The sequence below is a fragment of the Amphibalanus amphitrite genome, unplaced genomic scaffold (genome assembly GCF_019059575.1).
Source record: "Amphibalanus amphitrite isolate SeventyFive unplaced genomic scaffold, NRLGWU_Aamphi_draft 001727F_arrow, whole genome shotgun sequence".
Classification (NCBI taxonomy): domain Eukaryota; kingdom Metazoa; phylum Arthropoda; class Thecostraca; order Balanomorpha; family Balanidae; genus Amphibalanus; species Amphibalanus amphitrite.
In genome coordinates this window covers 84062-108592 of record NW_024883220.1, presented here as the reverse complement: position 1 = coordinate 108592, position 24531 = coordinate 84062, and the positions used below count along the sequence as shown (strand labels likewise).

The following is a 24531-nucleotide window of genomic DNA, read 5'->3' as shown; positions in this document are numbered from 1 at the left end:
TCTTTATCCCATGCGGGAAGCTCCCCCATGGGAGCAGGCCCGTAGCCGGGTGCGGTGAGTGTCAAGGGGCTGGGTGGCCTGTCCACTGGATGGGCTCAGCCCCGACGACTCACCAGGGTGTCCGCCCAGACCAATGTCACCCCCTAATTCCTATCACCCTTCTGGCTCTGAAATGATCTCGTTAGACCAAAAGAGCCTGACCCAACAAAACAAAGCAAAAGTAAGCCATTGAGTCACTAAGTCGGCTCAAAACCACGCCCAGATGCGTCCGGAGACACATCGGGTAGCGCCACTCTCCAGAAGCTAACGTAATAGTGTTACCATGCAAACGAGTGACCTCCGGGAGATGGAATTACGCCGGGGAGCCGCTAAGTCATCTACGTATAATAACCATCACAGTCGCTCCAGCAAAGATTGGTCAATATCGTATTTGATAGAAATTCGCAGAAAAAATATACATAAAATACACAAAAAAAAATATCTCAGTTCTCACGAACATACTAGCACACATGCTTACAAGTTACAACTGAACTAACACACGCACACATACAAACTTGTACACAAGCTTACTCATGGCAAATTAGCGTAAGCGGTATACGAAATAGACGGAGCATATTTGACCTGGCCTTGGCTGACCTTACAGAACTACAGCTTGCAACAGCGGGTACCTTCTTACTACAAACAAATCACACAGTCACCCTTTTTAAACTGGCGTCGTAAAAGAGCACAAACACGAAAGGTGGAAGCGTCGGTAAAGTTGCTGGTGCACCATCTTCCCAGTAACGTCCGAAAACAAATCCAGCGTGTTCAGATTTGAACTTAAAATCTTATAATGGTTGTCGAATTTATAGCATCGATAAAAAGGTATGCTTTAGCAGAGGTCTATCTGAATTAGAACATTAACTGAAGTTAGATAGACGTTGCATCCGAATTGGCATTTGGCAGACATTGAAGAAGAGTTCTAAGAAAACGAGATCGCTTATGCACCTTACGGACGAGGATAAACAACTACATTCCATAATAGGAAATCAACTCCTGATTTAACATCACAACTAAAACGACGAATGCCCGTTATGTGGTACAACACATCACCATGCATGTTTACATACAACTGCTCACGATGCATATGCATTGTGCATGGGGCAATGTGCAATGCATATGCATTCATCCTACACATAATAAATGCGACTGGCACGTCATTCCGACCCGTTGCCATAATAATAAACTGGCATTGCCCGTGTATCTACCGACAGTCACCAAATTGGACATAAAACATGGGGGGTTTACAAACAGTAGACCCCAAACGTCAAGATCATATTGTGACCCATCAAACCAGTCGGAACACATTCTTAGATAACAATGGTCAATACAAATGAACATCACACACGGCGCCCGTCCACTTTACAACAGCCTCGGCAGGAATAAACATGGCACCAGTCAAATACGCTAAACATCACATCGAAGCTCATCTTTCTATAAAAAAACACACCATACTTACCCAGCTCTTTTGTCTCAACAACCATCCGCAAATTCACCGACAAGCTCGATCAATAACCTCCTACAAACCCCGGCGTATCATCCCCCTGCCGCTGTGCTGGCCATCTTTACCCGTAGGACGTGCTCAGCAGGCGCAGTCGGCGGGCGCCGGGTCCGGTCCGTCGGTCGTCAGCTCCTGCTCGTCTCCGCCCTTGGGCCGATCGGTGCCACCCTTCTCTGTCATCTGGTAGGCCTCGTTGTCTGAGCCCTTGCGCGCCGTGGCGGAGGAGCTCACGGTGGTGTTGGTGTTGGTCGTCTTGGTGGGCATTGAGGTCCGCGCCGCCTGCCGGGCAGTCGCCGCGGTGGTTAGCACTTAGCACCTAGGGGTCTCTGCTGTCAGTGGCGCTTCTGAGCGTTCTCGGGCGACGTGTGTGTTCTATTGTAGGATTTTAGCATGAATTGTATCAGAGATCAACCTTGACATGAGTACTTGGGACGAAAATATACAATGACATTGCAAAGCTAAAGAGGAATTAAAACAAAAGGAATTAAACCAATCAAAAGGTTTGGTTCTTCATTATATCCCGAATGGATAGAGCTTCACTATCGAACGTAGCCTTTGCCAAAAAAAAAAAAAAAATAGAGGCAAGCTGTGAGAAAAACTAACGTAAAGCCCACCGATTTTCGCAAAAAGTCTCAATAACGTATAGGTTCTGGCCCCTGTGCAATGGCCGGCATCCGCTATCGTACGGTGCTGCAGCCTGCAGGCTCACCTCGTCATTCTTGTCGGCGTGTCGGATCCTCCTGGTGACCGAGTCGATGAGACCGCGCCGGCCCAGCTCGACGAACCGCTCACGGATCGTCTGCCGGGTGGACGAACGCCCGATGAACAGCAGGAAGATCAGCAGGCCCTGAGACGCGTTGATGATGTCGGTGAAGTACCTGTTGGAAGGGAAGTCGTCAGTCGCGGGCGCGTGATGGGAGAGGTTTGCAGCGAACACCAGTCTTCAAGTAACTCCCCGCGACCGTAATAAGTCAATATCTTATAAGCAAGGTGAAGATGGTGTTCCAATAAGGATTAAAGAAGAGTCGGTCATAAGCACAATGTTTATTCACATTTCAATGTCATAAATTCATATGTGAGACCACGAGATGAACCCACCATGCTTGAATGGGTCCAATTTGAGTCGACAAACACTCGGCGATCCAGCTGACCTCCATGATGATGAACAGGTTGACGTACACCTTCAGCCTAAAAAAGCAGGCCATGTCACATCGTCACATAGGGAAGGCGTCGACAAACGATGGACTAACAGTCACACATTGGTCCCTCGTAAAGTTACATTACCTTCTACAGGTAAGCTTGACTACAAGTAACGCATAAACTAATGGGAAGTTACGAAGGTCCAAGGGTCTAATACCAACGCATCCCAGTCACGTCATGCCGGTTGTGCCCACTCGGCGCTCACATCGATGGGCCGTCCGTTTCGCCATCTCAGGCATCATAATGCATCCCGGTAGATGCTAATAGTACTGACCGGGGAAAACCCCAAATTGACCTATGCAGGATGCAGTGTGCAAATTGACCTTACGGTCCAGAGCAGAGACGTTTTAAACTAACCGGTTGGCGCTGCAGCGGAGCTTGTAATGTTATCCGCGACACTGACAGAGATGAAGGGCATATGTGGGCCCCCGCGTCGAGCGCTGATTGCATGCACATAGACCAATAGACCATAGACATGTAAGACAAAGGGAACAGGACGGGGAGTCCCGCTCGCAGCTTTTGTTTTCCCCTTGCGCATAGTGAGACTGATCCCTGAAATTTGACTCTGCAGTGACGCAGGTTTTGTGAACGCCGTGTTTGGCGTTGGCGACCGTAGAAAGATTGGCAGAGCAGGTAACGCCTGCCAGTCACGAGCTGTTCCGCGTTCGCTTTCTGTTTCTGTTCTGCTGTGGAATTTCTGCATTAGGCATTACCTATACTGCACAGACTATAATCTCTGAATGTGGGGGACGACTTGTCCGGGACTTTCTGTTTATTACGACCTGACTTCGACTTTTATTGAGGTTTGATAAGCTGTGGGATGTCATGGACTTCCCCAAGGACTTCCCCGGTCCTGCTGAGAATTTTCTGCCACGGGCTGTCCCCTCTTTTGTTGAGGTTACCGTGCCGCATGGACTTTCTGTTGACGTCTGCTAGTTACCTGTCACGTGCTGTCCTCTTCCTGTTGAGGATGCGGGAGCTCTTCTCCGCCTGGTACAGGGTGTACGCCGTGGCCACGAAGAATAGGATGTTGACCCCAGTGACGATGAAGATCGGCACGTAGAAGTAGTACAGCTCCTGGTCCTTCCCTGTGAGCAGACGGCGTAGATAGCTTTTATAAATAACTAAATATCTACGTTATTTATTTATCTACGCATAGTGTAAATAGTTATTTATTACACCATGGCATCACTTCAAGATAATCTTACGAAGAGATGCTCTATCTAATGACAGGGTGGATCAACGAAATGATGGGACCATGAATTATGCACTACTTGGCTTATTTGCATCCAGCCCACTCGTGATTAAACGTTAAAACGCCAGCAAAACGTCAGGCTAGTCATTTTGTTACTTCTTAATTCAGCCTAAATATTTTAATTTATTTTCCCATCTGTCAATAATTTCATACAGCCATAGGGAGGCCCGCGTCGGCCTGCATACGTAAGGTGACCTTTGCCGTGAAATCTCACTCCAATAGCATTCATACATGCAGATAAACACACATGGTCACTGTTGATGCTAATGGCTCGGCCGAGCGGTGCTGGGCGGGCGCTGAATTTGCACCCAACAAGTGCTGAGTTGAGACTGCAGTGCAGACACGCTTGCAATGATGTCTGCAAGACAGTGGCTTGCAGACACTGTATCACAATACATACATGTCGCCCATCGAGGGCGACTCAATATTGAGGGATAGTGTCCTGTCCCTCAAGTGCGTTGGCGGGAATTGAAGATTGGACAATGAAAAGGCTGAATGGTTAACTATGTCCATTCATTACTTAAATTATACACCAGCTAAAGTCTTATCATAATGTGTTTCAGCATGCAGCGGACCCGGCCTGGCTTCACGCCTGGTAAAATGCGGTGCGGATGTCGTTGTGCGTCACGACTCATAAATAGGTCGGGAGTTCGTTATCTTTCATATACTCGTATACACATTTGCTTTGAAGATACAGCAAATGAAATACTTCTACACCTCATTTCTGGCCGGCAATGAGTCAGAGGCAGTGGGAAGTTGAAACACGCCACACCATTCGACCGATCTGACACCTATCCCGCCACCATTGTCCGGGCTCTACGTGTGTCGTCATCAGCGGCGGTGTTCATTACCATCTGACGTCATTCAGCAGCTGAATGTCCGGGGCGGACGGTGACGTCACTGGTTTTTGTGTTGATGTCGAGCAGCACCCGGCCCAGATTGGACCAGACTAGACGTTCGATCCAGCACATTCCGTGTATACTATACTGGTGTATATTGTATAATGCATGTGGTCGGGGCCCCGCAATGGTACCCGCAAGTCCCTTTACGGAGTCCAGGAGGCCCTCTGAGGAGAATTGCGGTGCGAAACTACCTGCTATAACACGGTGGTGATCACCTCAAGCCGCCCTGCTGACCACAGACACCCCGCAGCGGGGCAGCACGCGGACACGGGACCAATGACGGTCGTAGGGAGAGTGCGGGGCTTACCCCGCGGTATACCTGTTGGTAACTCATGAGCTACATTCGTCGACTAAAGAGTGCCTTGATGTCTCGGATGCCGGATGCGTTGCTGCGTTGTTACACTGGTAAAATGTACATTTTACGGACCATTGTTAGGGTTTCACCAAATATCTAGCTCTATATCTATCACTTGAGATAGCGATACCTAGTACCAAATTAGGTGTAGGATTGAAAATAAAAATCATTTTGTAGTTATAAAAGTAAATACAAAAAGCTTTTTTTGTAGATGAAAAAATGTAAGTCAAAGCTGGCATGATATAGGTCAGGATAGCTCTTTCATGTTCCTTAGAAAGCAAAGTTTGTTTTCATTGCAAAAAAAGCACAATCAAGTGATTCTTTTTTTGTCCCACAACAAACTGGGCATCCCATTTTACCTATTCCTTCACATTCAATGCTTAAATGCTGTAAATTTCCCTCATCAATCTGCAACATTTCTAGAAAAAAGTATAAGCAGGTAACACGGTACAGGGAAATACAGCCATCAAGCTCGGAAACATAAGATAGGGGAATTCCCGCGGACATACGTAATTACAGTACCTACTGGATAATGCGTGACAGCAAAGGATATTCCGAGCCGTTGTTACAGTAAAGGATATTCCGAGCCGTTGTTACGTTTTATATGTACCTCGTCCATCAATGAAATGGCATGTCTCTCAAAGGCGGTGTGTCCCTTATAAAAGAATGGTATGTCCATAAGAACTCATCAGCAACTGCAACTACAATGTGTCAACACGAAAAAGTTCTTATAAAAGTTACAGATCAGACAAACATAACCGGTTTGACAGTTCATTATGGGCATAACTGTGCAAAAGGGATTACAAGAAATAAGCGAGCGCTAAACGCTTAACTCCTTACAATAAGTATAAAATACGCTAAAACTACATATGCACGACATTCATATATGTCCTCTAACGGTTATTTACATTATTGGTTACTTTTTCAGTATCGTTGTGCCAGCTCTTTGAACATGTCAAAGACCGGTTTACTGCTTACCTAGGTATGTCATCCTTACATAACGCCCATTTTATCATATTGTTCATATTATCCATGTGAACCATTTGCAAGCTTTGTTATTAAAGCTCGGACCGGTTTCTGACCGACCCACGCGCTAGAATCTCCACGGGTCGTGACTGCGGTGCACACGGAAAGGCTCGATAACTATAGCAATGTAGCCAGCGGTGGAAGCAGCTTTCGAAAGATCACAAGATAAAGGAAACGGTCTTAGATCATTCTATTCAAGGCAAAAATTTGTTAACACAGGTAATCATGGGCAGCTTTCAGACAGAGGTAATCTTAGTCTGTGTCCGGATAATATCCGACAAGTGACCTGCAGCTCGCATACCGAGCTATTGCGCCGTGTTGGCGGACAATGCCCGACATCCGAGCTAGGGGCGCGCCTAAAACAGTCAATGGCTCGTTCAATGACAGTTTTACATTAAATTAACAGATTTGACACCACCACATGCGTGCCAATATTAGGTACTCGACTCCTCAATGCATGAGTCGAGTATTATAGACTAAAAATAATCCAAGAAGAGTGACCTCACTCACGCATAGTTCATACATGATCTAACAAAATAGAACTTATGCATGTCGTATGCCTATCGCCGGCAGCCTCCGAAGAACTGGTCCCCCTCCCACCTCTCCAGCTCCCATCCCCGCATATTTGGAGACCGGCCCCACTGGCTCCGGCGGCCGGTCCCGCGACCAGATCAGACGGCCGGCCCCGCGACCAGACCAGACCGCCCGTCTGCCCGCCGGCAGGCAGGTTCAGGTGACTCCCTCCACCCTCCCCTCCCCACGGGCTCTTTACCAGGGACGACCAGAAACAGGTGGCATGGTATCTGCTCGCTCTGTCTGCCCCGTTCACGTGTCGGTACTCTCATGACCTTGAGAAGGACGGTGGCCATTGGGCTATGTGTGAAGGGTAGTCTTGTGTAGTGTCATGTTGTCTCTCGTGGAACGGCGTGAAATTATCATCCTTACTCGACTAGCCAGGTAACGGAGACAAATAAGGCGCAAATCAGGTAGCCACATGGAATTCAGATCGTGGACGCGGCCCCGACTACACATGGACTACAGAGTAGGGGAGAGTGGGGCAAAGCGGCCACCCGGGGCAAAGCGGCCACCCATCGTTTTAGCCCTTCATAGCTGGCGTCAGTTCCAATTTATGGTTTCCAATTATACTTCTCTTCACGGTCGTTCGAATGAGCCAGACCGGGGTTTCAGGCCCATCACCATTGTTCTGTGAAACACAGAAAAGCCTTTCTTGCCAGGTTACCAACTATGTTTACATTTTTTAAATGTTATGTTATTCCATAACCGTTTGGAATTTTTATAAGCGCTCTTGTCCATGCATTGCATGGTTATCGTATATGTATCATACCAATTTTAATGCTTTTTACTCCACTAATAGCTAAGCTGGAATATTTTTGTCTCGGACGGTATGCGCGGGGCAAAGTGGCCGGGGCAAAGTGGCCACCCCCCAATTTGCCATAAGTTGTTTCCATCTGGATAAACAGCATTATTTATATTCAAATGTGTCCTCATGCATTCATCTTGGCCACTTTTCAGTTGCATGAGTTACCAAATAATGCAATTAAATGTTTTTTTCATGAAAATCCTTTTTTTGTTTACCTACAGGTGGAAGATGATAAAGTAAACATCCATCCTCGCTTAAACCTTGTCACCATCTAATACCCTAGTCGTACATGAGGCAAATATTTTGTTCCTCATATCGGGACTTGAGAAGATGCCGGTGGCCGCTTTGCCCCAGGGTATGGGGCAAAGTGGCCAATATGCATAGGTTTAAAGTTTTGTCAATATCTTCCATATGCGAACGCCTTTGGAAATAAAACGCAGTTGAAATAAAAGGCAATTTAATAGGGATCACATTGGTTGTAGCGTGACGCAAGGATGAATGTGAGCCGTATAAGTGTGAGTCAGCTTCAGCGTCGAGCTGTGAACCGGTGACCCAGCGTTGGTCATAGCCGCCGGCATCTGATGCCGGCAGGGCCGAGTTACACCCTGCAAGTAGCTGGGCCGGGCATGACGTATGGGAGCATGATTGGCTGGTTATGATGTGAGATATATGACGTATGACAGCGCGATTGGTTGGTGATGATGTGAGATGTGTGTCTGCGAGCTGTGGATGTGCCAGGAGGGGGATTGTGAGTTTAGTTGGCTGGAAGGTGTAGAGGAGAGCAGAATAGATCTTCTTCTTGTGCTGGACGGTGACTTTTAAGTCAGTACGACAAGCTATTTCGGCCTTCTCGACTAAGTGTTGTGATTATGTCTGACGTAGAAGAGGGCAGTGGTGCACCGGTAGCTGGTACCAATACCATGGAACCAGAGTTTCCTGCGCCTGCATTCGATCTGCGGGCAATACCGGAGTTCGACGGCAGCGGTGACGTCGTCAGATGGCTGGAGCAGGCGACACAGCTGTGTGCCCTGCGTCGTGTGTCACTGGCCGCTGTCATACCCACACGCCTGAGGGACCAGGCGTACGAGGTGTGGGCCACCCTCTCCTCCACCGAGCAGCGGGATGCTGCAATCGTCCGCCAAAAACTGCATCGTGCATTTGCATTGGGACCCGACGCGGCTATGTATGAGCTGTATCACCGCCGTCTACAACCGGGCGAGTCTGTGGATGCCTACCTGGGATCAGTCAAGCGGCTGATATCCCTCATAGGTTCAGTGTCCAACGAAGTGATGACGACGCACTTCCTGCAAGGTCTGCCGCCGGAGGTGCGGCTAACAGTACGTAACAGTGCTGGAGATGAAACTCTCTCCTTGGAGCGAGCCGTCGCCGTCGCTAGGTCAACGTTGGCGATGGCGGCCAGGGAGAGAGCGACTGCATCGGTGGCTGTCGTCCAGCCGCCGCCATCATATGTACAGCAGCAGCGGGGAGCCAGAGGGACGGGTCGCCGTCCACCACTGCGGTGTTGGACCTGTAACCAGGTAGGCCACATCGCCCGGCTCTGCCCAAACGGGCACGGCGACGGCGCTACATCAGCGCCACGGGCTCCGCCGTCGCCAGCTGCCGCAGTGACCCAAGAGCCCCCATCATCGACATCAATGTAAATGGGCGCAAGTGCCGAGCACTCGTCGACACAGGGTGCAGCGAGACAGTGGTGTGGAAGGGCATGGTGTCCTGCTGGGAGCGGAGTGACGCCAGCTTGGTCGCTGTCAACGACAGCCCGGTGCTGTGCTGTGGGCGGGCTGTGGTCAGCCTTGGAGTGCGCGGGGCGACAGTGAGTGTGCGGGCGGTCGTCGTACCGGCCCGGTTGCTGGGCGTAGACGTGTTGCTGGGCATGACCGGCATTGACGCCCTGCAGGGCGTGAGTGTAAGTGGAGGATCCGTTCGCTTCGGGAGCGACAACCCAGTTGCGAGCGTCGACACGGCTGCTGTGGTGCAGCGTGAGGCCCCGCCGGAGCGGGAGGTGTGTCGAGCGGTCGACACGGCTGCTGTGGTGCAGCGTGAGGCCCCGCCGGAGCGGGAGGTGTGTCGAGCGGTTGACACGGCTGCTGTGGTGCAGCGTGAGGTCCCGCCGGAGCGGGAGGTGTGTCGAGCGGTCGACACGGCTACTGTGGTGCAGCGTGAGGCCCCGCCGGAGCGGGAGGTGTGTCGTGCGGTCGACACGGCTGCTGTGGTGCAGCGTGAGGTCCCGCCGGAGCGGGAGGTGTGTCGAGCGGTCGACACGGAGCCGGAGCTAAGGATTGACGAGACTGACTTCACGGCTGTGTTCGATGATGTGTGGACAGTCCGTTGGAAATGGGCCGGTGGCGTGGCTCCGCCCCCGCTTGGAAACTCGATAGCTCAGTACGGTGTGCCGAGTTGTGCGCGTGAAAAATTCGATGCAGAGCTGGCGCTGTGGATTAGTGAGGGCTGGCTGCGCGAATACGATGAGACGATGTACGGTCCCGCACAGGGATTGATCCCGTTGATGGTGGTTACTCAGGCAGCGAAGGACAAGGTGCGGCCGGTGTTAGATTATCGGGAACTCAATCAACACCTGACACGTCACACAGCCGACGCTGACGTCTGCGTGGAAGAGCTGCGAAGGTGGCGACGTCACGGACGCCGGGTCGCTGTCCTGGATCTGAAGAAAGCTTTTCTTCAGCTTCGTGTGGACCCGGCCCTGTGGCCGTACCAGACAGTCATCGTGCAAGGGCGGCGGTACTGCCTGACCAGGGTCGGCTTTGGGCTCAGTATCGCGCCTCTGATCATGAAGGCTGTGGTCAGGAAGGTGCTCGCACAGAGCCCCGGGTTGGCAGAGGCAGTGCTGCCTTACGCCGATGATCTGCTGGTCAACGAAGCGGTGGTCTCGGCTGATGAGGTTGCCGAGCACTTCGCTCGATTCGGGCTCACATGCAAGCCGCCGGAGCGGGTCGCGACCGGTGCACGTATGCTGGGCCTTCGTGTCGCCGAGAGCGACGGGCCGGCACTCCAGTGGAGTAGGGACGGGGAGTCACCAACGCAGGCTCCACCCGTGCTAACGCGGCGATCTGTCTTCGCGTGGGCCGGCCAGCTGACATCTCATGTGCCGGTCGCAGGCTGGCTGCGGCCGGCCGCTGCATGGATGAAGCGGACTGCCAACCGCCTCAGCCCGGACTGGGACACTCCGATCGTCAGCGAGGAGCTACAACGTGAGGTGGATGAGGTGTCACGGCGGTTTCGAGCATGTGACCCGGCACGCGGCCAGTGGTGTGTGACAGGGACGAGCGTCGTGGTGTGGACCGACGCCAGCTCCATCGCCCGCGGTGTCGTGCTCACTGACCCTGACACGGGCGCCATCATCGAGGACGCGTCCTGGCTGCGTGCCGAATCGGAGAGGGACGTGCACATCAATATCTCAGAACTGGATGCCGCTCTCAACGGTGTCAACCTGGCGGTAGCATGGGGCTTCCGTCGCCTGACGCTCCGGACAGACTCGGTGACGGTGCACCGCTGGCTGAGTGACGCGCTGTCGGGTAAGGCAAGGCTGCGAACCAAGGCGCAGTCCGAAATGCTTATCCGACGGCGCGTGGCTGTTTTCCGTCAGCTCGTCATCGAGTACGAACTGGAGGTCACTATCGAGCTGGTCGCGTCAGCGGTCAACCGTGCTGATGAGGTGACGCGGGTGCCCAACGCCTGGCTGCAGACTGCCGACCAGCCAACCACTGATTCGTCCAAAGCACAACCGGTGGCTGTCGCTGCCATCACAAGTGCCTCAGCGAGTGACATCCGCACCATCCACGAAAACATCGGTCACCAAGGAGTGAGGAGAACGTTGTGGTACGCCCGACGTGAGCTGGGGGTGAGGCGGGTGTCAAAACCAGCTGTGCGAGACGTGGTCAGACGATGCCAGACGTGTGCCTCGATTGACCCGGCGCCGGAGCGCTGGCCCGGTGGGTCACTCGGAACAGAACGCACGTGGGATCGCCTGGCCATGGATGTCACCCACGTGCACGGCCACCCATACCTGACGCTGGTGGACTGCGGGCCGTCGAGGTACGCCATATGGCGACGGCTTCGCCGGGCAGGAGCTCTGGAGATTGTGAGTGAGCTGGAGAACGTGTTTCTAGAGCGTGGAGCCCCGGCGGAAATACTCACGGACAATGCGACAGAGTTCCGTGGCCGGGTCATGTTAGCGTTCGCGGCTCGCTGGGACGTATCCATCCGGTTCCGCGCTGCCTACGAGCCCGGCGGGAACGGCATCGTCGAGCGCCATCATCGTACCATCAAAGTGATGGTGGCCCGGCAGTCCTGCTCCGTTGCTGAAGCAGTCCATCGGTACAACGTGACACCGAAGGATGGCAGTGACCCGGCCACAGCTCCAATCAACGGGGTGCTTCGACACCCTGGCCGAGACGTTGACGTGACGCCCCGCAGAACCTCAGACGAGCCTGGTGACGCCCTGCCGCTGAAGAAACCCGGTGTATACCAGGTAGGGGACAAGGTGTGGGTTCGGCGGCGGGGCGACCGATGTTTTGTAAAGTCAGACGAGGGTATTGTGACAGGCGTCGTTTCGGCCCAGACAATCGAAGTCGATAATGTCCCACGACATGTGCGAAACCTCCGACATCGGTTGACCGTCCCTGAATGTCCGAGGCCAGGGGCTCTGCGAGCGCCAACGGTGGAGTGGTCTGATGACAGCGAGTGTGATGGCGTGTGTGTGTCGCCAGCTCCGAGTGATGTGACGGAGTCGGACACGCGGCCGCCCAGCGTTGCTCAGTCCCCGGACCCCGATCCACCGACCGGGTCCGATGTGTCTGCAGACGAGAGTGAAACGTTCGTGCCTGCGACGCTGCGGCGTGGTACGCGTGTTCGAAGAGAGCCGGAAAGATATGGCGATGGTGTGCCAGAGGATGTAGTTGATGCGTTGATTGAATGACATGTAACATGTAGAGTAATGTGGTTCTTCAGAACCAGGGGGTGATGTAGCGTGACGCAAGGATGAATGTGAGCCGTATAAGTGTGAGTCAGCTTCAGCGTCGAGCTGTGAACCGGTGACCCAGCGTTGGTCATAGCCGCCGGCATCTGATGCCGGCAGGGCCGAGTTACACCCTGCAAGTAGCTGGGCCGGGCATGACGTATGGGAGCATGATTGGCTGGTTATGATGTGAGATATATGACGTATGACAGCGCGATTGGTTGGTGATGATGTGAGATGTGTGTCTGCGAGCTGTGGATGTGCCAGGAGGGGGATTGTGAGTTTAGTTGGCTGGAAGGTGTAGAGGAGAGCAGAATAGATCTTCTTCTTGTGCTGGACGGTGACTTTTAAGTCAGTACGACATTGGTATAGAAAGGATCTTTCCAAGTTTAAAAATCAAGCGTTGGCATCGTGAGAAGCGTTAGGGTGGCCGCTTTGCCCCACTCTCCCCTACAGATGTCTATAAGCATGGTTGTCTGGCATGCCCTCCTGTCTGGCGTCGCTGGATCCGCCCCTGCGGAGACTATAAGGCCCAGAGTCTGAGTCGGACCCAGAGGCGCACCGAGGCACGCCACCGACCGGAAAAGGCTCCGATACCGGAGTGTCGGTCACAACGCCACATCTCGGCCGCAGCCATCTAGTCTGTCCTGATGGACGTCAGAGCGGTGCTGGTCCTGCTACCGCCGCGCCGGAAACTCTGCCAGCCTGCACGGCGCACTGCAGACGGAGAGACAGGAAACGCATCCGTCGCCATCGAACGGAGAGATTGTGGTAGAAACGCAGCCGGCATACCGGAGCATGACGAGGGTGCGTGACGGGTGGCACTCCCCACGGGAGTTCCCTCATAGGTCAGCTCATTCTGACCACTCATGGCGATGACCACAGGATCTGAACAGCGTGGTGGGCGCATGAGTCTTTTATGAAACTCTGTGTTTCGAAGCTAATACTAAAAAATAAGCATTTTTAAGATTCGATTGCATACGAATCCACTTCTTGAAGCTTTGACTTTTAGTTTCAGCGTTTGCTGCGTACGATGCATTTATAATTAATTGTTCCTACATGTTTTTATTCTCTGTAACAATTAAGAAAAAACAGGTATTTCTAAGGTCAATGTTCATGAAATTGATTAGCAAATATAAGATACGATAAAAATTTACCTGAAGAAACATATAATCGTTACTGCAGAAGTTAATGATAGAATAACTTAAATCCACAGTGAATGTTGCCCTGATTCCCGCAGCCCCCTGGTGACCTAACTCCACGGTGAACTCACCCGAGAGGAAACACTTGCGCTCTCCGAGGTCGGGTCGCAGGATGGCGCCCTTCGGGATGACGTCGTAGGGCACATAGTTGAAGAAGGCCAGCAGGCAGGTCATCAGCAGCGGTACGCCCCACGCGTACAGCGAGTGTCGGATGAAGCGGTTCCTCAGCGAGCGCTGCGACGGCGACTGGGTGCGCAGGTGTCTGAAAACCAGCGGGCTGCTGCGGGATGAGGCGGTCACCGGACGGTCCGGCCGCCAGCCGGACGGTCCGGACGGCAGCCGGACGGTCCGGACGGCCAGTTGGGGCTACACCAGGGTGAGGGGAGTGGGGGCGGCATTCACAGGTCAGGGTAGCGGCAGCAACTTAACATGCTCTAATGTTCATTAGCAGGCTGGGGGGGGGGGGGCAACATTAGCAGTAGGTATATCTGACAGCACCATTCGACCAACGGGTTGTAACCTCAAATCGCGAACAGAAGCAAAGTGCATGCATCATAACGTTCGCATTTCTACATGCATTAATAAACATGCAAACTAATAAGTTACATACCTAATAGAAATTATTACAAATAATTTCTAACAGACCCATGCAGATCCAATGAACATTTCCTAAAACCACGTGGGGCGATGTGATAGTATGTTCCATGTGTCCATGTGAGTTTGCTTGTATTTGCCCTCGACTATTGTGTCATGTGTTATTCATCCTTGTGCTATAATAACCTTTATGCCTACATAAATATTCCGTAGCATATTTTTGCACACAAAAAAATACAAAAAAAAACATAGGGGTCTAACTTGAAAGGCTCCTAACCCCAAAACGAAATTTCTATAGAGTAAAATGCCTCATTTGGAACACTAACTCTTTGGGACGTCGTTCCGTTTCTTCGTGCACCTGCCTTCAAAAATAAAATTTGCGTCATGCGTCCGCCTATTTCATATTGTAATAAGGACAAAATCATAGCATGGCGGCGTTAGTTTACTTTAAAAAGACATCAAAATCCGCCCACCGCTATCTGTAATATGCACAAGAGTTCACTTTGCGGCTCGCAGCGGAGGCGGCGTGGCATTTGCACGCTCGGCTCGCGTGGCCATGCGAAACGAACTCTGAGTATGAGTGAGGGACTTGAGGCCACGAACCGAGGCGGCATCCGCTTAACAAGGCGGGGCTCACTCCTCTGCATGAATCCAGGCTCGCACGTCGCCCTCAATTATGCTCCAAAGGATCTGAGAGTGTATATTATAATTACATACGTTTTAAATCACTCGGCACTCGGCAGAGTAAGCCAATGATCGCGGGATGCTTTGGGCAGACACACGAATTATGACGTGAGCTGTTGGAGATCGCCAGGATTTTCATCGTGCTTCATTTCGTATGCACGTAGGCAGCATGCAAGGCAAGCAATGTGTGCCTAAGAAACTGCGGTGGGCACGAATAGACTTCATGAATTCGTGTAACATTATTAAACGCTTTGGTTGACCAGGCAAAACCACGAAAGATTCTTGAATCGAATCATATAAATGGATCATAATTATTTTAAAAAATTATAGATGCTAATGACTTATTAACTATGTCAATGTTTAAACTTTAACGTTCGATGCCCAAAACTTCTTTATCATTCCGGGTAGCCTTTCGCTAATATTTCGTCTCGAACAAAATGAAGTGGAGCCAAAATACTGGGAACAACGCAAGAGTGATTAACTATCCATTTAACCGATCGACTCTGTTAGGGCAACATTAAAGCTGCAATGCATTGCTATAATTACGTACTTCTAGTTATTCAGAAACTCCTGCAATGATAGCACAAAACGATGCTGGGGAATGTGGTAGGAACGTTGGCTCTTGACATTTGATAATGAAACCAACCGTCTGTATGTTGAACGATAAACCCTTTTTGTTTATAGCTGGAGCTGGCATGTTCCAGGATAAGCAATAAACATGCACTGCAAGTGCATGTGGGACCGTACCAGCCGAGTAGCCGCCAGACATGCAGAGCAGGTGGCGTGCTCCCAACCAGCTGACAATTTGGGCACTGCTTACTACTCAGGATTATCTGTTAAATACACTACTGTATACCTAACCTGTGTGTGCATTGATGAAGTGTATGTTGGATATATGCAATAAGTGTGTAGGAAGTGTGCCCTTGTATAATGTGAGTTGGATGCATTGGTGCGTAGCTGGTGTGCCATCGTATAATGCATAGGCGTAGGAACAGGGGGGGCCAGGTGGGCAAGTGCCCACCCACTTTTCGAGGTGGGGGGCCAACCATGTGTTTTGGCCCACCCACTTTTTACTCGAGGCCCCTCGTCTCGATTTGAGAGGACGTCGTCACCTTCCAGAATGAACAAACTCGGTAAAAATAAGCTCCACGAATCCCCACGCACGGACTCCAAGGGGCCGTGATGGATCCAAGGAGGCCCTCTGTTCATACTTGTCAGTCGAAGCCCCTGGGACTGATGGCCTGAGAGGCCCTAGTGGATCTGAGGAGGCCCCAATATCCACACCATGGTCTGGGGAGGCCCCTGACACTGGCGGTCTGGGAGGCCCTCTATCCACACTAGTCAGAGCTCTGAGACTGGTGGTCTCGGAGGCCCCTCCATCCACACTAGTCAGAATAGGCCCCTGACACTGGCGGTCTAGCCGAGGCCCCCTCCCCTCACTAGTCAGAAGAGGCCCCTGAGACTGATGGTCTGGGAGGCCTATCCATCTACACTGTAGTCAGAGGAGGCCCCTGAGACTGATGACCTGAGAGGCCCTTATAATCACACCAGGCAGAAGAGGCCCATGAGACTGATGGACTGAGAGCCCTTCTATTCATATTGGCCACAGGAGACCCCCAAAACTTTCGGTCTGGGAGGTCCCTCAATCCGGCACCAGTCAGAAGAGTCCCCTGAGACTGATGGCCTGGGAAGTAGAGCACTTCACGGATAGGCTTTTTAGGATCCGGCCCGGCCCATATCCGACAAGTCATATCCAGATCCGCCCATTATCCGCCTTTCTTTGAATATCAGAATCCGGCCCGCCCATGGCCCGTATTGCAGCCAAACTTCCAAAAAATATCCGTAATAATCCGTTTCACCAATAACTGGTTTCACCCAAAACTGGACTAACAAATTCAATCTAAGGGACCAGACAGCCATACATCTCACAGACCATCATGGTTCCAAAAACCATGCTTATAAACCTAAAACCACATGAAAATCACCACATTGGTAAACTAGGTATCAATTTTTAACTTCAATGTTGAATGTTAAAATTTTGATCCGTTTTGATCCGGGTTCAACCTTCAATTCCCAAATCCGGCCCGCCCATATCCGTTCTTTTTTAACAAATTTAGAATCCAATCCTATCCGGTCCGCGGATTTATCCGTGGATAACGGATTTATCCGGCCCATGAAGTGCTCTACTGGGAAGCCCTTATATTCACACTAGGCAGAGGAGGCCCCTGAGACTGATGGTATGAGAGACCCTCATATTCACACCAGTCAGAAGAGGCCCCCGAGGCTGATGGCTGTGAGGCCCTTCTGTTCATATAACTGGCCACTGGAGGCCCCTGAAACCGGTGGTCTGGGAGGGCCCTCTATCCACACTAGTCAGAAGAGGCCCCTGAGACCGATGGTCTGAGAGGCTCTTATATTCATACTGGCCACAAGAGGCCCCTGAGACTGATAGTCAGATAGGTCCACTCCTAATGCATCTGAGGAGGCCCTCTATCCACATTTACACTTTTCTAGGGAGGCCCCCGAGACTGATGGTCTGAGAGGCCCTTTTATTTATACTGTCCACAGGAGCCCCCTGAGATTAATGGTCTGAGAGGCTCTTCTATTTATACTAACTAGAGGAGGCCCCTAGGATTGTTGGTCTACCAGGCCATTCTATTTATACTAGCCAGAGGAGGCCCATGAGACTAATGGTCTGAGAGGCCCCTCTATTCAAACTAGGCAGATGAGGCCCCTGAGAATGATAGTCCGAAGAGCCACGCGGCGGCAACTGGCCGTGGCCATATTTCGGCTCGGTAGGGCCCCACAGAGCTCATGAGAGCACCTCAAGGGCTCCTAAGTAGACACGCTTATCCCCATAAGGGTGCCATGCCGGCTTCTGAAGGCTCCTTGTAGGCATCTAAGGGCCCTTTCCGGCCTCTAACGGCTCCACCCGCCTGCGATGGCTCCACACCAGTGTTTATGAGCGTCACACAGCGGCGCCTTTGAGGGTCAGGTCATACTAGTGTCTCTTAGGGCCCTATATCGGTGGCTCTGGGGGCCCCGCACCGGCGCCTCTGTGGGCCACCACACCTGTGCATCTAAAGGCTCTATAGGTACCTACATCTGAAGGACCCACACCGACACCTCTGAGGGCCCCACACCAGTATCTCGGAGCTCTGAAGGCCCCACACCGGTGACTCTGAGGACTCACTGGCTCCTGAGAGCACCATGTTGATGTCTAACGGCTCCACAAGGCCACTGAAGGCACCACACAAGCTCTCACTGAGCTCTAATGTCCGTGTACCGGTCTCTGAGGGATTTAAGCCAGCGCATTCATAGCTCCACACCAGCAATTGTAAGGGCCTCACACTGAAGTATCTGAGGGTTCCACACCGGTGTCTCTAAGGGCCACATACCGGCATCTTTGAGGGCCCCATACCGGCGTCTCCGAGGGTCCACATCTGGCGGGCACCCATCAGCGACTGAAGGTCCCACACTGTCGGTCGACTCCGAGAGCCCCATCTGCGTCTGGGAGCACCATGCCGTCTCTAAGAACCACAGCGGCTCCTCCGTGCGAAAGATGGGCGTCTGCATGCCAAAGGGGAGCGGTTCTGAGACAGTAGGGCACCTACATACGTGCAATAGAGGGGCGCCTATGAAGCCCATAGGAGCGCCTCAATGCGAAAGAGGGGCGCCTCTGAGGCCTACATATATGGGCGTCCACATGCAATAGAGGTCTGCAAATTGCAATTGATCAATGCCATGGGGGTGCATTCATAAGAAACAGGGGCGCCGGCATGGCAAAGAGAGGCGCCTTCAAGTGTCCATAAAAGAGAGACGCCTATGATAACCGCACATTGTATATGCGACAACGGGGCGACTGTGGGACATATAGGGATATCTCTGATGACTATACATATAGGGCGCTTATATGCCAAAGAGGGTGCCTACGAAGCTAATGGGGGCACCTGGGAAACGAGGAAAACATTTGTGTAAGGGGTTTTAGGGGTCATGCGCCGTTTGCGGTAAATAGATTCTAAAAAAAAAAATCGGAGGGGAATAAGTTTTTAAAATGGTGCGGAATTTCCGCACTGTTCGCTTAAGCGGTTACGCCCCTGCAGGTACATCTGCCCGATCTCAAAAGCTAGATTTGGAGGTCATACTTGAAAGCAGCCAGCAGGACGAGGCAAAAGTGAGAGGCCCCTGAAAATAGGAGGCCCCCTGGAAAGGGAGGCCCCTTGACAGGGTGGCCCACCCACTTTTCATGACGTTCCTACGCCCGTGGACTATAATGTGAGTCAATGTGTACCAGTTACTGATAATGCAGGATGATGTGTGTCTGCAGCTGATGAGTACTCACGCGAAAGTCCACCAAATGTCGAAACTCATGACGTTCAGCCAGAACAGCGCGGCGATAAATGAGTAATACAGCATCAGACCTGCAATAGAACCGCATATTAGGTATTGACATTCACCGTAAATGACGAGCGGCTCCTTTACCATCAAGTAAGAGCTGCGTACATACCTCGGAGAATGTGTATGCAAGTAGGATTAGGAATTTAGGAACACTATATACATCTATATGCATGTTGCAAATGCCATCGGCGTTCCCTTTCTAGATCCTCCGCCGGATCCTACCTTGGGACTATATCGAGCCACGGGACTTCACCCAACTGAATAAGTCACGTCCATTATCGGTAGCCCTCGCAGAGAACAAACTCTTCTAAAACAATGGGTGATTGCGCCGCAGCTGGGAGCAAGTGTTCCTCAGTGGTCGTTGGAGTTCATAGCCACGCGAAGAACGAGGTGGTAAAGAAGGGGAGGCTTTTGTGTGCCCATTAGACGTTCTATGGCGCCACTTACTCGAACACATTCCGTTCTCCCAGCTCCTGGGGCATAGCTCGAGTCGGCATCTGCGGCACCCAGCCCTGACAGCAGCAGCAGCAGTCCCTCCTAATACCGGCAGCTGCAGCACCCAGCCGTGATAACAGCAGCATGGCAGTCCCTGCTCATGCTGGTACCGGCAGCTGCAGCACCCAGCCCTGATGGCAGCAGCATGGCAGTCCCTGTTGATACCGGCAGCTGCAGCACCCAGCCCTGATAGCAGCAGCAGCAGTCCCAGCTGGTTCCGGCAACTGCAGCACCCAGCCCTGATAACAGCAGCAGCTCCTGTTGGTACCGGCAGCTGCAACACCCAGCCCTGATAGCAGCAGCAGCAGTCTCTGCTGGTACCGGCAGCTGCGGCACCCAGCCCTGATAGCAGCAGCAGCAGTCCCTGTTGATACCGGCAGCTGCAGCAGTGCAGCACTCAGCACCTTATAGTGCTGACAGCTGCTGCCCTCAACTCTGGAGCTGGCAGCTGCACCATTCAACCCCTGGTGCAGTGCTCAGCTATTGGTGTCAGCAGCTGCCAGCTGCAGCGCCGTCGCAATTTAGCCAACAACGGGGGCAGGGGAGCGTGACATTGCACTGAGACCGGCACCCGCTCGGCCGGGCCACAGCCCACCATACCAGCCGGCTGTATGTGGTAGACTCTTCGAAAACACAGGGCCAAATATGAGACCTTGGACGGGCAGTACGATATGTATGTGCTGCGTGATGTGATGCAGATTATGGGGAAAGACGTATCAAGCTATCAATCCGTAGATATCTGATATTACGCTCCCCGTGCTCTCGTCCATTCATTCAATTGTCGGTCTGTGGAGACGATTGCTGCCGTCTGCAGCTCTGTACTGCTGCATTGCCAGTCCGTGACCGTCCTTGGACAGCTGGCCAGTGCAGCGGTATATGAGCCTCGAGCGGCTCTGCAGTGAGCTCTGTTCGCCACCCACTGTAAACTGGGCCCTTTGCACGGAACGTCCGGAATTGGGTGCGATCGGGAGACCGTGCAGCATGTAGTGCTGGAAAGCGGGTGTGTGAGGAGACGGCTGATCATACCTATGTTCAGGTGCATGTCTAGTAACTCGATTCGGTTGCTGTCGGTAATGCCTGTCTGGTTGCACAATGAACAGGAGATAGGTAGGGTAAGATGCCTAATTAGCGACCCCTTAATTTGAACAATTACTGCTCACCCTTTATGGGTGCCATTGTATTACTGGATTGATTTTCGGATAGATCGTTCATTTTCCTATCAGGATAAAGAATTTATTCATTTTCTGCCCTGCAATATCCACAAATTTATTTGTAGTGAGCATGTTGGCAAAGCATTGCAAAAAAAAAACGCTAATGGGGAATTCGTCCCGATTTGCGACCGGGGAGGATCGCTAATAGGTCTATGAGTTTCCCCATATAAATGGCGAAAATGCCTACGCTCGAAAACATGAAATAAGATACTTGAATGTAACATATACGCAAAACACTTAATCACTGGAACAGGAGCATTTAGCCAGCACATGTTTGTGGAAGCTGGTCACGTAATGCACCACAGGCGAAAAGAAGGCGAAAACACATTTTTTGGAGGTTATCCCGTATTGTATTCGAGGCCCGCATTGGATTCGGCACCCATGCAGTCTGCCATGGCAATTGGTATCACCCGCCACACATCGCAAGCCTCAGCAACCCCTCATTTTCTCTTTAGTCTCTCCCATTCATTTGCCTTCTTGAGCTATTGGCGAACATGTCGGGCGCAAATAGAAAATACAAGCGGCTGCGCCACTTGCTTCGCGGCGTAGCCATAAAATACGCAGCAGCCAGTTTGCTTTCGAATGGTGTTTGATTCATACCGATGAGCCGTCTGGAAGCAGATATATAAAGGAATATACTGATGGCTTAGTTTGATAAAATTTGGGTCATACGGGGTCAATTCAGGTCAAGTCGGTTATCCCCGGCATTTTTAAAACTCGCCTAAAACGTCTCAACAAGGGCACCGACGACAACCGGAAAAGAATTGAGATTGCCAGGCAATGTATGACGGCCCTTTCAACATTGCTTTCTCCACGATTTCTCTTACCAGTTTTTCTGTAAGGAGGTGGGTCGCAAAGGAAAGGGTCGCTTATAGGCAACCTTACCCTACTGTACCTTACAATTCTTCTTTTAGTACGATTTACGATCATTAAAATCGCGCCTGTAGGAGCACCATTTTGACGCCTACCCCTCCCCCAATTGTTTATAGCACATCACAATTTTTTCTCAAATGTAAGAAAAAATCAGCTCAGGGTCATCCAGTCCTAGAGTCAGGTCAGCAAGTCACGACAGGTAACCTCAAATATCATACCTGTGGGCTAAAACCGCATACGACATGCGTGTACGGTGTAGGTGTAGGTACTTGCTACCTATAGGGTATGGCCTTGGTATGGCCACCTAATGTACGCTGTCAAAGCACACTGAAACCCCTACAAACAGAAGTGCATGTATAGGTTCAATGGAATGGAATGGTATGCGACTGTCTCGGAAGTGATGGATCTAATTACCATTGTAAAACATGCTCACCTAATGCGTCGCAGCCGGGTCCCAGTTCCACGCCGTGCAGCTGGTTGAAGACGGTGAGGAAGAAGGCGACGAAGAGCGCCGCCGCGTGCGACATCAAACACTTCCCGTGGACGTTCCGCAGCTTGGGCACCAACATGTAGATCGCCAGCATGATGAACAGACAGATGAAGGAGATGGTCAGCAGGGTGCTGTTGACGTACTCCCGAATCGAGGCCTCCAGGTCCTCGGGCTGGCAGCAGATGGCCGTCTCGACCACGTGGTTCTCTTTCGTGGACTTGTCATAGAAGACCTCGGAATCGATGCAGCACTGATGGGCCTTGAAGGTCAGGTTCAGTCTGGGCACCTGGATGTCCCCGTTCACCTGCAGAAAGGGCACGTCCTTCTCGCCCACCCTCCTGCTGAATATGAAGTTGTGGCCACCCTCGCACTCGGACCTGCCGTACAGGAGGGTGAAGTTGTCTGGCTCGGGAACGACGAGCTCCTCCTGATGGAAGGTCGGCCGCCACTGGCTCGTCGTCGCAGGGATGCAGTAGGTGTTCGACAGAAGGAAGTTTGCCGCACAGCACTTGCGTGTGCAGACGCTCTCCGAGGGGCACAGCTCCTCAAACTGTTCTTCAGTGTGCCTCTCCGTTTCGTCGTAGCAGACATGCCCAATCACCTGCGGCTTTGGTGAGGGGCTCTGCAGCACGTCCAGGCAGAAACGGTCGGGGTTGAGCGTCACATTATACAGATCAACCAGAAGGTGTCCGTTTGCCTCCAGGAAGAACTTGTTGTGATCGGAATGAAGATACTGCGGCACTGCGTTTTGAGGGCACCTGAAGTCCCCTTCGGCCCGAATCTCGGCCTTTTCTGGCGGCAGCGGAACTAGACTGGTGGGATCACCGTGCAGTACCTCCGGCAGCCAGCTGACCGAACTGTTGGCGCAGTCAAAGTCCTGCGTCTCGCGGTTGACCACCAGCAGCTGGCCGACGGGACAGCACTTGCGGAAGGCGACTCGGGTGACGTTGTCGATGCTGACGAGACCCGCCACCTGTGGAACCACCTTGGGCACGCAGCAGCGCAGCGTCTCGAAGATTTGGCCGTCGTGCTCGATGTTACGGAAGCAGTAGTCGTGCCCGAGGTGGTAGACGTCGCTGTCAGTAGTCACCGTCAGCTCTCCGCTGGGCTGCAGCTCGAACGCCGCCCGCGGCTCACTGAACGTAGTGAACGTGACCTGATCCTCGTTCGGGCCGCACTCCCTCATCGGCCCGCCCACCACCTTCAGGCTGACGTCGCCACTCAGAAACGAAGGTGTCCACCTGAGTGGGCTCTCAGTACACTCGCGGGCAATGGCATTCTGTCCCTCGGGACAGCAGGTTCGCACACAATAGTCTGCTGTCGACCCCCCACATATTGAACTAGCGGTACTGGCGGTCACACTGTCACCCACACCTTGAGAGGCACAGACGCCCAGTACACCGAGCAGACACACCGCCACCGACCGCCGCATGGCTCTCCCGGTCAGGCACCGCGGATACTGAAGGTCGAGCCGCCGCCGGCCGCCGTTATAAGCACCCAGCACGTGCCCGTGCACGCCCGGCGCCGGCTCTGCGCGGTAGCCGACTGGCGTGCGGCGCGGCGCGTCACTGACAGCCGATGAGTGCGGTGCCGCCGAGCTGACCGGCACGGGCGGTCCCCGGCGGCTCCCGCGCGTCTGCGTCACCCCGGCCGGCGTGGAAAGTACGCCTGCCCTCCCTCCCCGGGTGGCTGAGCCGGCCGTCGACCTTGGTCAGCACGCGACACACTACACGCTGCCGACAGTCTCCATTATCCAGTGTGGTTGGAGGGTTTAGCTAATACCGTGACTCGTGAGTGTTCGTTCGAAACGAAAGTTAGGTTAGCTGCTATCAATGGCTGAACTGGACACTATCCTCGAGATATAGTAATAGCACGCATTTGCACCATGTTTGTTTTTAGTCGGCCTACACATAAGTAGTTTGAACAATACTC

General features: G+C 52.3%; 1 protein-coding gene across 2 annotated transcripts; it reads right to left on the bottom strand.

The window, feature by feature from the left end:
* Positions 1 to 554: 554 nt before the first annotated feature.
* Positions 555 to 24244, bottom strand: LOC122374853 (probable G-protein coupled receptor Mth-like 1). 2 transcript variants are annotated; one of them, XM_043353866.1, is made up of 7 exons: positions 22543 to 24244; positions 19475 to 19553; positions 13926 to 14116; positions 3681 to 3828; positions 2639 to 2728; positions 2250 to 2418; positions 555 to 1819 (listed from the first exon to the last, which is right to left on the bottom strand). In XM_043353866.1, exons 1-7 carry the CDS (start codon positions 24029 to 24031, stop codon positions 1622 to 1624), a joined length of 2364 nt encoding a protein of 787 aa, XP_043209801.1. In that variant the 5' UTR covers positions 24032 to 24244; the 3' UTR covers positions 555 to 1621. The 2 variants fall into 2 exon arrangements, with proteins under 2 accessions (XP_043209801.1, XP_043209800.1); XM_043353865.1 differs by having other exon boundaries at positions 13926 to 14131; positions 22543 to 24234.
* Positions 24245 to 24531: the final 287 nt, after the last annotated feature.